Source organism: Acomys russatus, chromosome 12 (assembly GCF_903995435.1).
Source record: "Acomys russatus chromosome 12, mAcoRus1.1, whole genome shotgun sequence".
In the NCBI taxonomy this organism is placed as follows: Eukaryota; Metazoa; Chordata; class Mammalia; order Rodentia; family Muridae; genus Acomys; species Acomys russatus.
The window spans coordinates 42,281,468-42,293,209 of NC_067148.1; the positions used below are offsets into that span (position 1 = coordinate 42,281,468).

At 54.5% G+C, this 11,742-nt stretch overlaps 1 protein-coding gene across 1 annotated transcript; it reads left to right on the plus strand.

Moving 5' to 3' along the window:
- The first annotated feature begins 1,120 nt into the window (after nucleotides 1-1,120).
- On the plus strand, nucleotides 1,121-8,987 carry Erfe (erythroferrone). The gene is made up of 11 exons (XM_051153670.1): nucleotides 1,121-1,465; nucleotides 1,820-1,945; nucleotides 3,317-3,407; nucleotides 3,634-3,749; nucleotides 3,875-3,997; nucleotides 4,883-4,985; nucleotides 6,036-6,298; nucleotides 6,370-6,478; nucleotides 6,578-6,668; nucleotides 7,382-7,460; nucleotides 8,431-8,987. Exons 1-11 carry the CDS (start codon nucleotides 1,121-1,123, stop codon nucleotides 8,527-8,529), a joined length of 1,545 nt encoding a protein of 514 aa, XP_051009627.1. The 3' UTR covers nucleotides 8,530-8,987.
- Nucleotides 8,988-11,742: the final 2,755 nt, after the last annotated feature.

Sequence of the window (11,742 nt, forward strand, 5' to 3'; positions counted from 1 at the left end):
CCACCTTCAAAGGCTCCACTTCTGAATAAGGGGTACTGTTCCTTCGGGGTTGTGGGCTATGGACCCCATGTTTAGTGCCCTGTGAGCTTTGCTGTGCGCCCCAGTCCTCCCAGACGACCTTGTTTTCAAGTGGGACCCAGCATATATACAGGAGCCTTTCCTGAAAGCCCAGAGTTCTGGGGCCGTGCCCCTGGACTGGGCTGCGTCATTACCTTGAGCTAGGGTACAGGAAGCCACGCCAGCACCAGAACCGATTGGATCTGGGCCCTCTGGAGGAACCCATGACATCACTAGGACAGTCCACTGTTTGGGAAAATAACTAGTTTCACATGGCAACAAAGCTACAGCTGGGGCTCTCATTGGGAACAGAGCAGGGTCACTTAACATCTTAGGGTCACTTAACATCTAAGGGTCACTTAACATCTTAGGGTCATGCTCCCCAAATCAAGGTCCCTGGTCTGATTCACTCTTTTAGCCTTTATGGGCACCTGCACTCACATGAATGTGCGTGCACACAATTTAAGATGAAAACAAACCCCAAAGAATGCCAGGTGTGCGGCTTTAACTCAAGCTAATGTAATGAGAGCAGGCCAAGGCAGAACGGGCCTGCCTCTTTGAAGGAGAGCCACTCTGAGAAGGCCTCCTCCAAGGTTAGACCTTTAGGGTTTGCTACGTCTGTCCTGGTTTGATGCCCTGCGGTGGGCAGTGGGCAGCCTAGGGTCCATCTGCCCCCACATGTGGCTTAGGGCATCCAACCAGGCTGGGTCAGTGCTCTGTAGCTGCTAGCATTGAGAGGCCCCAGCACTGCAGATACCTCCGACGTGGGGAAGAGCAGGAACTCCTTAGAAGTGCTCCGAGTTCCCTAGCTTGAAAAAGAGGAGCCATGAGGGCCTCCATACTCCAAGGTACTCAACCCATGCCATCAAGGCCTGGGATACCAGGAGAATATAAGGGAACGTGGGGCGCTCAAAAGACGCGCAGAATGATGGTGGGGGGGGGGGGGGAACGTTGCTCTCGGGTGTCCTTGGAGAAAGGGGATGGTCTTAGAGGGCCAAGGGTGCAGGGCTAGGAGACAAGACGCTGGCCCTGGCCTACAACAGGACCGAAGCCAAGTGGAGGTATGCACGGACCGGATGGGGCACCCGCCTCCTCTGAGTCACCTGTGCCTGCACAGCACGCCCTAGCCGCGAGGGGGCGACGGCAGCGAGGGCGGCGCGCGCGAGGCGGGGGATTCAAGCGCGTTATAAGGCGCCGACCGGACCAGCCTCTCGCTGCTAGCGCCGCCGCCGCCGCCCGCATGGCCTCGACCCGCAGCCCCGTCGGAGCGTGCCTTTTGCTCGCCTGCGCCAGCCTTCTAGCCGCCCTGGGCCTCGGTGTCCCGGAGTCTGCCGCGCCCGTGGGGAACCGTGCACGCCCGCAACCCCCCGGGCCCGAGCTGCTCTCCCCGCCTGCCGACAGCCCGCCGGTAAGACTCGGCTGCCGCCGGCCGCGCCCTACACCTTCCTGTCCCAGGGTGTCCAGGGACGACAGCGGGAAGGTGGCACCCCTGGCCGCACAGTGTCCAACACCCCAAGCGCCCCCCTCTCAGGGGCTCAGTGAAACCCAGGGTTGTGTGCGCCCTCTGCACAGTGGATTTGGCGGCAGAATTCTACTAGGCCAGTAGGAGAAGTTGGGAAAGGTGTGAAATGCACATAACTAGCTCCTCGTGAAAACTGGCAGACTAGCGGAAGAGCAGGGCTCTCAGACCCAATTCCTTTTTGTTAGGCGACTGCTACTGGAAAAGGAGTGATGTAACCAGGTTCTGCCTATTTCCTCGTAGGATCGCCGCCACCTGAACTGCCGGGGAGGGGGGACGGGGCGAGGCGGGGTGGGGACGGACGAAGAGGCTGGAGAGGGTGTGGCCAGAGGCCTGGGGAGGGCGGATTGGCAACCCTCACTGGAGCAGGTCAGTCTTGTGAGGGATCATGGAAGAGTGTCTGGGTCTAGCTGTTTGAACACGCTGTGGGCCAGGCACAAGAAAACCCCAAGCCAGAGCTCTTCTATTCTCAGCACCCCAGGGCCCAACAAAACATCTGCTAAGACAGCTGATGGTGTGTACCACAGTTTCTTTATCCATTCTTTAGTTGAGGGACATCTAGGTTGTTTTTAGATTCTGGCTATTACGAATAAAGCTGCTATGAACATCGTTGAACAAATGTCCCTGTATAGTGGAGCATCTTTCAGATAGATGCCCAGGAGTGGTATTGAGGTAGCATTATTCCCAATTTTCTGAAAAAACGTCAGATTGATTTCCAAAGTGGTTGTATAAATTTGCATTCCCACCAGCAATGGAGGAGTGTTCCCCTTTCTCCTCATCCTTGCTAGCATGTGCTGTCATCTGAGTTTTGATCTTAGCCTCTATTAGCTGTCATTATTATTATTATTATTATTATTATTATTATTATTATTATTATTATTATTATTATTGTTATTCACATTACATCCCGATTGTAAGCTCCTCCTTCTCATCTTCCTGTTCCCACCCTCCCTCCCTTTTCCATTCTATTCTCCACCCCTTGACCTCTGACAGGTGGGGTCCTCCTCCCCGACTGTCTGGCCACAGCCTATCAGGTCTCATCTGGATAGCCTGCATCCCCTTCCTCTGTGCTCCCACAGGGCCTCTCCGCCAAGGGGCAGTGATCAAATCAAGGCTAAGTTACAACCTGGCCTCGCTCTACAAGGTGTCCCCAGGGCCTTCCACCATCTCATTTCTGCCTCTCCCAGCTGCTTCCCTTGACTGGAGTACAAATGTCCAATACATTATTGGCCATCCTCAACCCACCTACCTCCCCTGCTCCCCCTCTCCCCCCCCCCACCTCCCTCCCCCAGCCATCAGCTTTCAAAACTTTCACGTAGTCATTTGGAAGCAGGTAGTAGCTGCAACTCCCAGTGGGGTTTTGGCCTTGGACCCTCTTTGGGAGTGTCAAGGTGTCACCAGCTTCCAGAGAGCTGGAACCCAGCCCCCACTCCAACTCCTGGGGACCCAGGCCAACATGGCTCCATGCATTTCAGTGCCACCCTCAAGCCAACATTGGTCTGAGTCTATACGCAGGCTACACCTGTCCCGCCCTATGAAAAGCCCTGCATCGTGCATTTTCACTGAGGGCAATCAGACCAACAGGAAGCACAGAAGCCTCCATCTTCTGAGCATAGCAGCCTGACCTGTGACCCACAAGACACTAGTTCAGATCATTCTGAGATCCTGGGTCTTTCTATCAAACACTGCAGTCTGTGCCCGTGACTTCTTCTAAGGCCTCTTGAGCCATTGCCTTCCCAGCTGGCAGCCCTGCACGGAACCCAGAGTGCTCGAGACCCATTGACGTCTTATGTGCCAAAGGCCTCTGCCAGGAAACAAGGCTCCTCTCAGAGTTTGGCTCCTTGGGCCAGTGTTTTAGAAGTGCTGAGAAAGATAAAGGCCCCAAGCAGTGGCCTTGAGTCATGACATCTGGCCTCTGCCCCCACCATGACCTGTGACCACAGTGGCTCTGAGGCTGGTCTCCTTGGCACTTCTGACTGTGGGGAGGGACAAAAGGACCTGCTGTCAGCCAGGATTCACACATTCGTAGTCACCTCTTAACCACCTGTGGGCGCCAGTGACCATCAAGGGTGGTGAGATTGTCCTCAAGGAAGAACAGGAAGATGTGTTCCAGAGCACAGGCTGGAGGCTCATCGTTGTCCCCCACCCCTACCCCGCCCTACACCGCCCCCTAGTGAGCTATTATCCTCCATGGGCTGGGGATGAGGGGACACTACCTCTGAGAATGCAAGTGACAAGGGCCAGGGTCCAGCAAGCAGCAACATAGAGCAAACCAACCTGTGGCCATCTGTGTTCCAGGAGCCCACTGATGCTCAGGCACACAGTGTGGATCCCCGGGATGCCTGGATGCTCTTTGTCAGGCAGAGCGACAAGGGCATCAACAGTAAGAGGAGGAACAGGACCAAGGCCAGGCGACTGAAGGTGAGCAGCTTGTGCCCACCACTCTCATCAGCTCCCTAAAACCCTTGTCTCCCACAGCAGATGCCATAGGAAGAACCACAGGACCAAGTACAAAGCTGGGATCCAGCAAGCCTGGAGTTAGGAGGCTACATCCAACCACTTACCCCGTTTACCCTTAGGATGCCAGATACTTTTCCCTCACGTCCAGAGAGAGAAGCTTGCCCAACATGTTTGGGAGTCAGGGTACCTTCAGGCTGCTGGAGTGATAGAGGCTGGGGGGCCTCTCAGTATGGCCCTGGCCTGGGCAGGAAGCCGGCGCTTGGACCTGATGCTGACTCCGGCGCTGAGTTCCTCAAAGTGACGCTGGAGCAAGGCTGGCCTTTACGGTGTATTAGGCTTCTCTATGGAGGGGGCTTACCTGCCCAGGACCTGACCCCACTGTGGGGGGCCTGAGAAGTGGGGAGTTGGCCCTGCACCCTTAGCCACCTGGCCTTGCCCAGACTTCTCTATGCAGGAGTTTGCCTCCTTCTCTTAAGACCTGACCCACACCAGTATAAACTCCTTCAGGGCCCCCAGAACCAAGTGCTGGGGGTAAGTGCAGTGGAGACTTGCTTGGTGTGTCCTGAGATGCAGGTCCCCAGAAGCAGCCTGGACTGGTCCTCCGCATGCAGAGCATGCCCTACCCTGCAGCGCCCCTTGCAAACTTCACACCTACACAGTCCAGTCCTTCAGCCTTTCATTCCGTGCCTGATGGCAGAGGAGTATGAGAGCGCAAAGGGCCTCCGCCAAAGAGGGAAGAGCCCACAGCCATTGTGGGAGCTCTCCTGCCTGTCTCGCTGTAGGACCTGGCGGAGGGTCACCCATGCCCTCCCTTCCAATGTTCTGACCACCAACCTTGCCTTCCAGCTTGGCCTTCCAGGACCCCCAGGGCCACCAGGTCCTCAGGGGCCCCCAGGCCCCTTCATTCCATCTGAGGTTCTGTTGAAGGAGTTCCAGCTGTTGCTGAAAGGTAAGGGTGTCACCCTGTGGCACGCGCTCTGGTGTGGTAAGCCAGCAAGGCGTCTCTGGAGGGTAGACTTCAGCAAACACCTGATAGGTTGCTCACCAGTTGGCAGCTGTACCTGCCGTGGGGCAGTGCTGGGGGTGGGGGAAGTGTGGCAGGCAGAGGCCTCAAGGAGGAAGAAAGACTGCCTCGAAAGGCATGAATTGTTCTTCCCTGGGGACCGGAACTTCCCTCTCCAAGTTAGGACAGCAGCCCACTATCTTCTGGACTTGATTGTACCAAGAACTGCTAGGAGCTCTTTCCCCTGTGTTCATCCCATGGCTTGTTTAGTGTTTTTATTTTTATTTTAATTTTATTAATTTATTCAGATTACAACTCAATTGTTATCCTATCACTTGTATCCTCCCATTCCTCTCTCCCTCCCACTTTCACCCTATTCCCCTCCCCTAGGTCTATGACTGAGAGGGACCTCCTCCTCCACTATATGGTCATAGGCTATCAAGTCTCTTCTTGGTAGCCTGCTTATTCTTTCTTTGAGTGTCACCAGGCCTCCTCACCAAGGGGAGGAGCACCAGAGTTCATGTCAAAGTCAGTCCCCGCTCTCCACATAACTGTGGAGAATGTCCTGTCCATTGGGTAGATCAGAGTAGGGGTTCGATGTTTACTATTGTATTGTCCTTGGTTAGTGCAATAGTTTGAGCAGACTCCCCTGGGCCCCGATCCACCCATCACGATGTTCTTCTTGTAGGTTTCTAGGACCCTCTGGGTCCTTCTATTGGCTTGTTTAGTTTTAAATAAGCTTCTGAAAGGTGACAAGCCTTTGTGTTACTTCCAGTGTAGCCACAACTGGAAGTATTTATACACAACTTTTCCAAAAATATGACAGAGAGGTGAGGCGAGGAGACAAGGGGTTGGGTGCTGGATATGCACCTGTCGGAGCTTGCAGTCAGATGGTGTGAAGGGAAGTTGACAGCTGTAGGATCAGGAAGTCTCAGTCCCCATGCTCTAGGGCCACAGGCTGGTGGGCAGAGTGGTCCACTGACTGCTCTATGTCAGGCGCAGTGCAGCAGCGGGAGAGCACCGAGCCTGAGCACTGTACCAACGATCTCACCACACCAGCCTCAGACATCCCCTCCCGGGTCCCAGCTGCCCAGGAGAGTGACAACAACCCGGACCCAGGGGCTGTGTTGGCACTGCTGGCTGCCACCTTGACCCGCGGCCCGTGGGCGTCACGCGTGGAGGCCGCATTCCACTGTCGCCTGCGCAGGGATGTGCAGGTGGAGCGGCGGGCGCTGCATGAGCTCGGGGTCTACTACTTGGTGAGTGGGACTCAACTGGCTGGGCGGAGCATGGCGGGGACCCTGGGTGACCTCTTCTGTGTGTTCTGTAGCCTGATGTCGAGGGAGCCTTCCACCGGGGCCCAGGCTTGAACCTGACCAGTGGCCAGTACACTGCACCAGTGACTGGCCTCTACGCACTCGCTGCCACTCTCCACGTGGGTGAGGCCCTGGGTATGGTGGGAGAGGGAGGGGACCACCTGCCTGCTGACCTGGCTCTGGCAGGGCCCATGTGACCACCATGGCTTATCCTCCCTGCAGCACTCACAGAGCAGACGAGAAGGGGACCACCACGACCCCGGGACCGACTACGCCTACTGATCTGCATCCAGTCTCTTTGCCAGCAGAACGCGTGAGTGGGCGCTGCAACCTGGCCCCTGCCAGTGTAAAAAGCCACCTCCATTTCTACTACTACTGGGGCGTAGGTGACCCCGGCCCCACCCTGCCCTAACTCCTTCCCAGGACCTATGAGACAGGCTTTCTTTCCTGTTTTGCTTCCTGACTCCAGGACTCTCATTCAGAAGACAAAGGGAGAGCCGTATCTGTAGGGGTCTTTGCGGGTAATTCCCTAAGCCTCTTCTTTGGTCACTCCCCCACTCCTCAGGTGTGATGACTTCTGTTGCTCATTGTTGGTTGTGCCCACCCCATGTGCCTCACTCACTTGGTCCATGGGAACAGGGACTGTGGCCCTCTTTGCCTGGTACCTGGAATGGAGTCCAGGCACAGGGCAGGTGCTCTCACAGTCAGAGGAGTGAATGAACAGAGGAAGTCTCTGACAGTCTGACTTTGGACTTCCTGATCTGTTGGCTTTCTGTGTCGCCTGCTGCCTCCCGTTATGGCCCTGTACCCATTTCCCACTGGAGAAGCAGGCCTTTGTGGCGCTTACATGGTCCTGGCCTTTCCTCCTTCTGAGGACCCAGTTCAAACCCCCCGCTCCTAGGGATGATGGCTCTGGACCTTGCACTTTACTGCATGTGGTGTTGATCATTGGATGACAGCTGCACGCTGTGAGTGAAGCTGGTGAGGCCTGGGGACAGGCTGACCCTCTTTCTGTCTTGGGCACAGCTCCCTGGAGACTGTCATGGGGCTGGAGAACAGCAGCGAGCTCTCCACCATCTCAGTAAACGGTGTCCTATATCTGCAGGTGTGTGGGGCTGTGCTGACCTGTAGGAGGTGTGTGTGGGGGTGGGATGGTGTTTAGGGCCTCTGGGCATAGATGACATGCTGACATACCCACGTGCTGGTGCTGGGTCGAGAAGAGAGCCAGGCTTCAGGTCCCCATTGTCGCGACATCTAGCAAGCTGTGCTGGCGGCACCCCAGTCTCACTTTTAGACCTTCTAAGAATCTGATAATATGACAGGTGCTTCCAGGCACCGAGGCTCTCCATTGGGACAGGAGGAGGGTGGGCACAGAATCTGATGATGCCTGAGCCCCCTAGGACTGTGGGAGGCCAAGGTAGTTACTGCCTACACAGAACCTCAGTGACAGTCTCTCTTGTCACTGTGGTAGATGTAGACATTAAAGTGGCTTTAGTAAAAAGCAAGGTGAAGGGCAGGCGTGTGAACTATGATGCAGTGCTCATGTAGCCCTGTGTTGAGCTCCACACTGGGTGCTCTGGCTCAAGCCAGCCGTAGCTCAGGAGGCATGGAAGCCTCTGAAAAGGCTGTGTTCTCTAGGTGTGTCTTCCCTGGGTGAATCTTGGTCCTTATTCTGGCAGTTTTCAGGGAATGTGACACCACTGATATGTGGAACACACAGTAGCAGCCGGGTCAGAGCAATGGTCATGATGCCTCTGCAGGCCATGGCAGGCCTATGAGCCAAGCAATGTGACAGAAGAACCTGCTGGCCTCTTAAACCAGACCTGGGCCCTGAGCAGGAGTTGCTCCCACACACTGAGATGTGATGCACTGGAGAGCAACAGAATGAGAGCCATATGTATGAGGTTTGAGGGAAGGGCTCCTCAACATTGGCTCTGGAATTAGGTCTGTGCCTTCTCCCATGTGGAGCCAAGTAGGCCACAGTGTGGATGTGACCCATGTTGAGTACTGCAGGCTGCCCGGGGCCTCTCCTGCTGGGCCGGCCTGATACCTGACACATATGCCCTTCCTTGCAGACAGGACACTACACCTCTGTCTTCTTGGACAATGCCAGCGGCTCCTCCATCACGGTACGCAGCGGCTCCCACTTCAGTGCTATCCTCCTGGGCCTGTGAGTGGCTGCTGCGGGCTTGTATCCTCACCAAGCAGAGTGGTCTGGTGTCTGTAATGTCAAGTGACAGTGGTCCCGTGCAGGAGGAAGCCCATTGGACGTCTGCACACGCTGGCATTGCAAGGCCTCTTAGCGCAGGCACCCTAGGCATTTCTGCGGAGGTGATGGAAGCAGCCTTTCCCAGAACCAGCAGCAATTGTGGAATATCACAAGCCCTGCTTGGTTCTTCTGGGACCATCCAGCATACTTGGTAGCACTTGCTATATCCCCAGCTGCAGAGCTGGCACCCCTGTGGCTCCAAACAGCCTCAAATTCCTTCCTAAGGCCCAGCATCCCAGCCAGGCCACTACCTGGGATAGCTCAGCCTGCACAGGGCAGGACTATTATGAAACGACTGTAGGTCCTTGGTGCTCAAGAGGGGAGCCCAGGCTTTGTTGGACCACACATTCTGTCTACCTGGGTTCCTGGTTCCAGATACAGTCACATTTACCACGCCACTGCCTGCAGCACAGCTTCAGGGACCTAGGGACTTCGGAGGCCAGTGAGCTTGGGCCTGGCAGCAGTTTCTACTTCTGAGGTAAGCAAGATAAAGTGCAGGCCCCTTAGTGGGCACCCTAACATATGGGAGCTGTACTCTCTGCCATCCCTTTCACAGATAAGGCCATCTTCACCCTCTACAAAGGCTACCAGCCAACTTCGCAACCCTTGCGAGGCTCTGGCTCACTGCTAGGACCCACCAGGCACAAGTCTGAGCAGTTATACACACAAGCCACCCGCTCCAAGCTTCCCTCCTGAGACTGGCTCCCACTGCAAAAGGGATGGTCTGGCCAGCGGGCGGCCTGATGGTGGTAAAGCTGGCAGAGGGCTCTTCCCATGAGAAGTTGCGGGGCTGCCAGCCTGCAGCTTGTTTTAGTGCAGTCTTCCCATTTGAAATGACGGTGGGACTGGCCCCAAACAGGCAGTGGAAAAGATTGGGCCCTCCAAGGTTCCAAAGGCCTGCTGATGAAAGAGTTGACAACCAGCATGTCCACACCCACCGGCTGCTTTGGGATCTCCTGGCCTAGCAGGAACGCTCAAGTCTGGGATGGAGGGGATAGTTGCCAAAGTTGCTTCATCTTTCAGCTGACCGCAGGATGAGGTCACTGTATCAGAATGCCCTTCTGTGATCAGACTTCTCCCCAAAGCAGGCTGCCAACACAGAGCAACAGGTGAATGTAGGGCTGTCCATGAGCAGGCTTGGCCCGATTCTCAGTAGAGTTGGTACCCACCCTACCAGGAAGCACTGTGCTGGCCTGGGTCCTGACTCCCGGGCACTTTGATAAGGACATGGGGTAGACACACCCTTCTCTGGATTTCACTTTGTATCCAGTGGGCACAGACATGTTAGAGAAATTATCTTCTATCCTTGAGAAAGCCACATAGCACGTATCTCGCCTTACAACTGTGTTACACAGCAACTTGAAAGTTCTTATTGCATCATATTGCTGGGCAGAATGTATTTCCACAGCGGATCACACAAAGTGACAATGATAGGCAGACCTGAGCATCATGACTTTTTCTTTCCAGCCCCCCTCACCGAAGACCACAAGGGGTAAGCTCTGGAAAGCAAAGGAGAGATGCCTCTAGTCTTGGGGCTCCCACTGAAGGTAGCAGGGGGAGGCCACGGTGCCAAGTGCCTCCCAGGCAGAAGCGCTTAGGGACATGGGTCACTGAACAATCCTTGGGTTGCTACAAGAATTAAATTGTTCTGCTTTCTGATGAGGTAGCATTGTTTCTGCATGCCAGACTGTGCAGGTCCTGGTCTCCGAGCAGGAGGATTGCTGCCTCTTATTCCCTGGGGATGGGGTAGCACTGATGCTCTGAAGTTACTTTTATTTGAATTGCATTTATTTGGGAGGGTGCAGTGTGCACACCATGGCACGGAGTATGGAGGGCAGTTACAGCTACAGCAGTCATTCTCTGTAGGTCCTGGAGACTGAACTTAGGTCCTCAGGCTTGGCAGGAAGTGACTTTAGCTGCTGAACCAGCTCACTGGGCCCACATTCAGTTATTTTTAAAAGGTTTTATTCCTCTTTTTTGTATGTAATAATGTGCAGGTGTGTATTCATATGTGAGCATGTGTGTGTGGAGGCCAGAGGTCAACTAGGGTGTTGTTCCTTGGGAGCCAAGCACCTTTATGCAGACAGGATCTCACTAGGTTCCACATACAAGCTCCGAGGCTCCGCCTGTTACTACCTTTCCTGAGCTTCTATGGGGCTATGATTAGAAATGTGTGGCACCATGTTTGGCTTTTTCTGTGGATACTAGGTATCACTTAGGCCCTCACACATAGCAAGCACTTTAACCAAATGAACTAACTGCAGCTCTATCCCCACCCTACTTCCATGGCCCTGCCTTGCCTTTTTAAGATAGTGTCTCATGCATCACAGGCTGGCCTCAAACTGGCTATAGCTAAGGATCTGATTCTGCCTCTCTCTCTCTCAAGTGCTGGGGTTACAGGAATGCATCTCCACACCTGGTTTATGTAGTGCTGGAGATGGAAGCCAGGACTCCAATGCATGCTAGGAAAGCCCTCTACCAACTAAGATAAGTCTTTAGCCCTCAGTGTGTTTTTTGTAACAGGATCTTACTATGTAACCCAGGCTGGCCCCTTGAGTATTTGAATGTATACAAATGTCCTTGCATTTAATTTCTATTTATGGCTTTTCCATGACACCCTAAGAAGTCAATTATGGTTTGTACGTATGTTTTGAGGTCCTTGCTGCATCCACAGCACATTCCCTAGCTGGCCAACTGGTGATACTGCTGTGGAGAAAGACAGCGGTTGTTACAAGCAGATCTGGAAAGGTAGTCATGCATTCTTACAGCCTAAGCCAAGTGTCTATAAGAGAAGCTGCTGCAAACGCTCTTCACTAAAAAACCCCAGCACCGGCACTTCTACATAGTGTCTGGAGAAGGTTCTACAGGGGGCACATCATGCTCTTGGCCAGTGGTTCCCTGGCATGGGTTAGACTGTCCACCTCAGGCAGCAGAGCCTGAGATTGACATGAGTCTGATGGGGGGAGTAGTGACAGTGGAGTGAAAGCCACAACAACAGCCATCCTCCCAGGGCTCACTTAAGGGAATAGGAACAAGCTGAATGTAACTGTCTGGTGGGACTGGCACTCCACTCACCTCTGGGCTCCTGCTGGAACTGGACAAAGCCTGGCATCAAGGT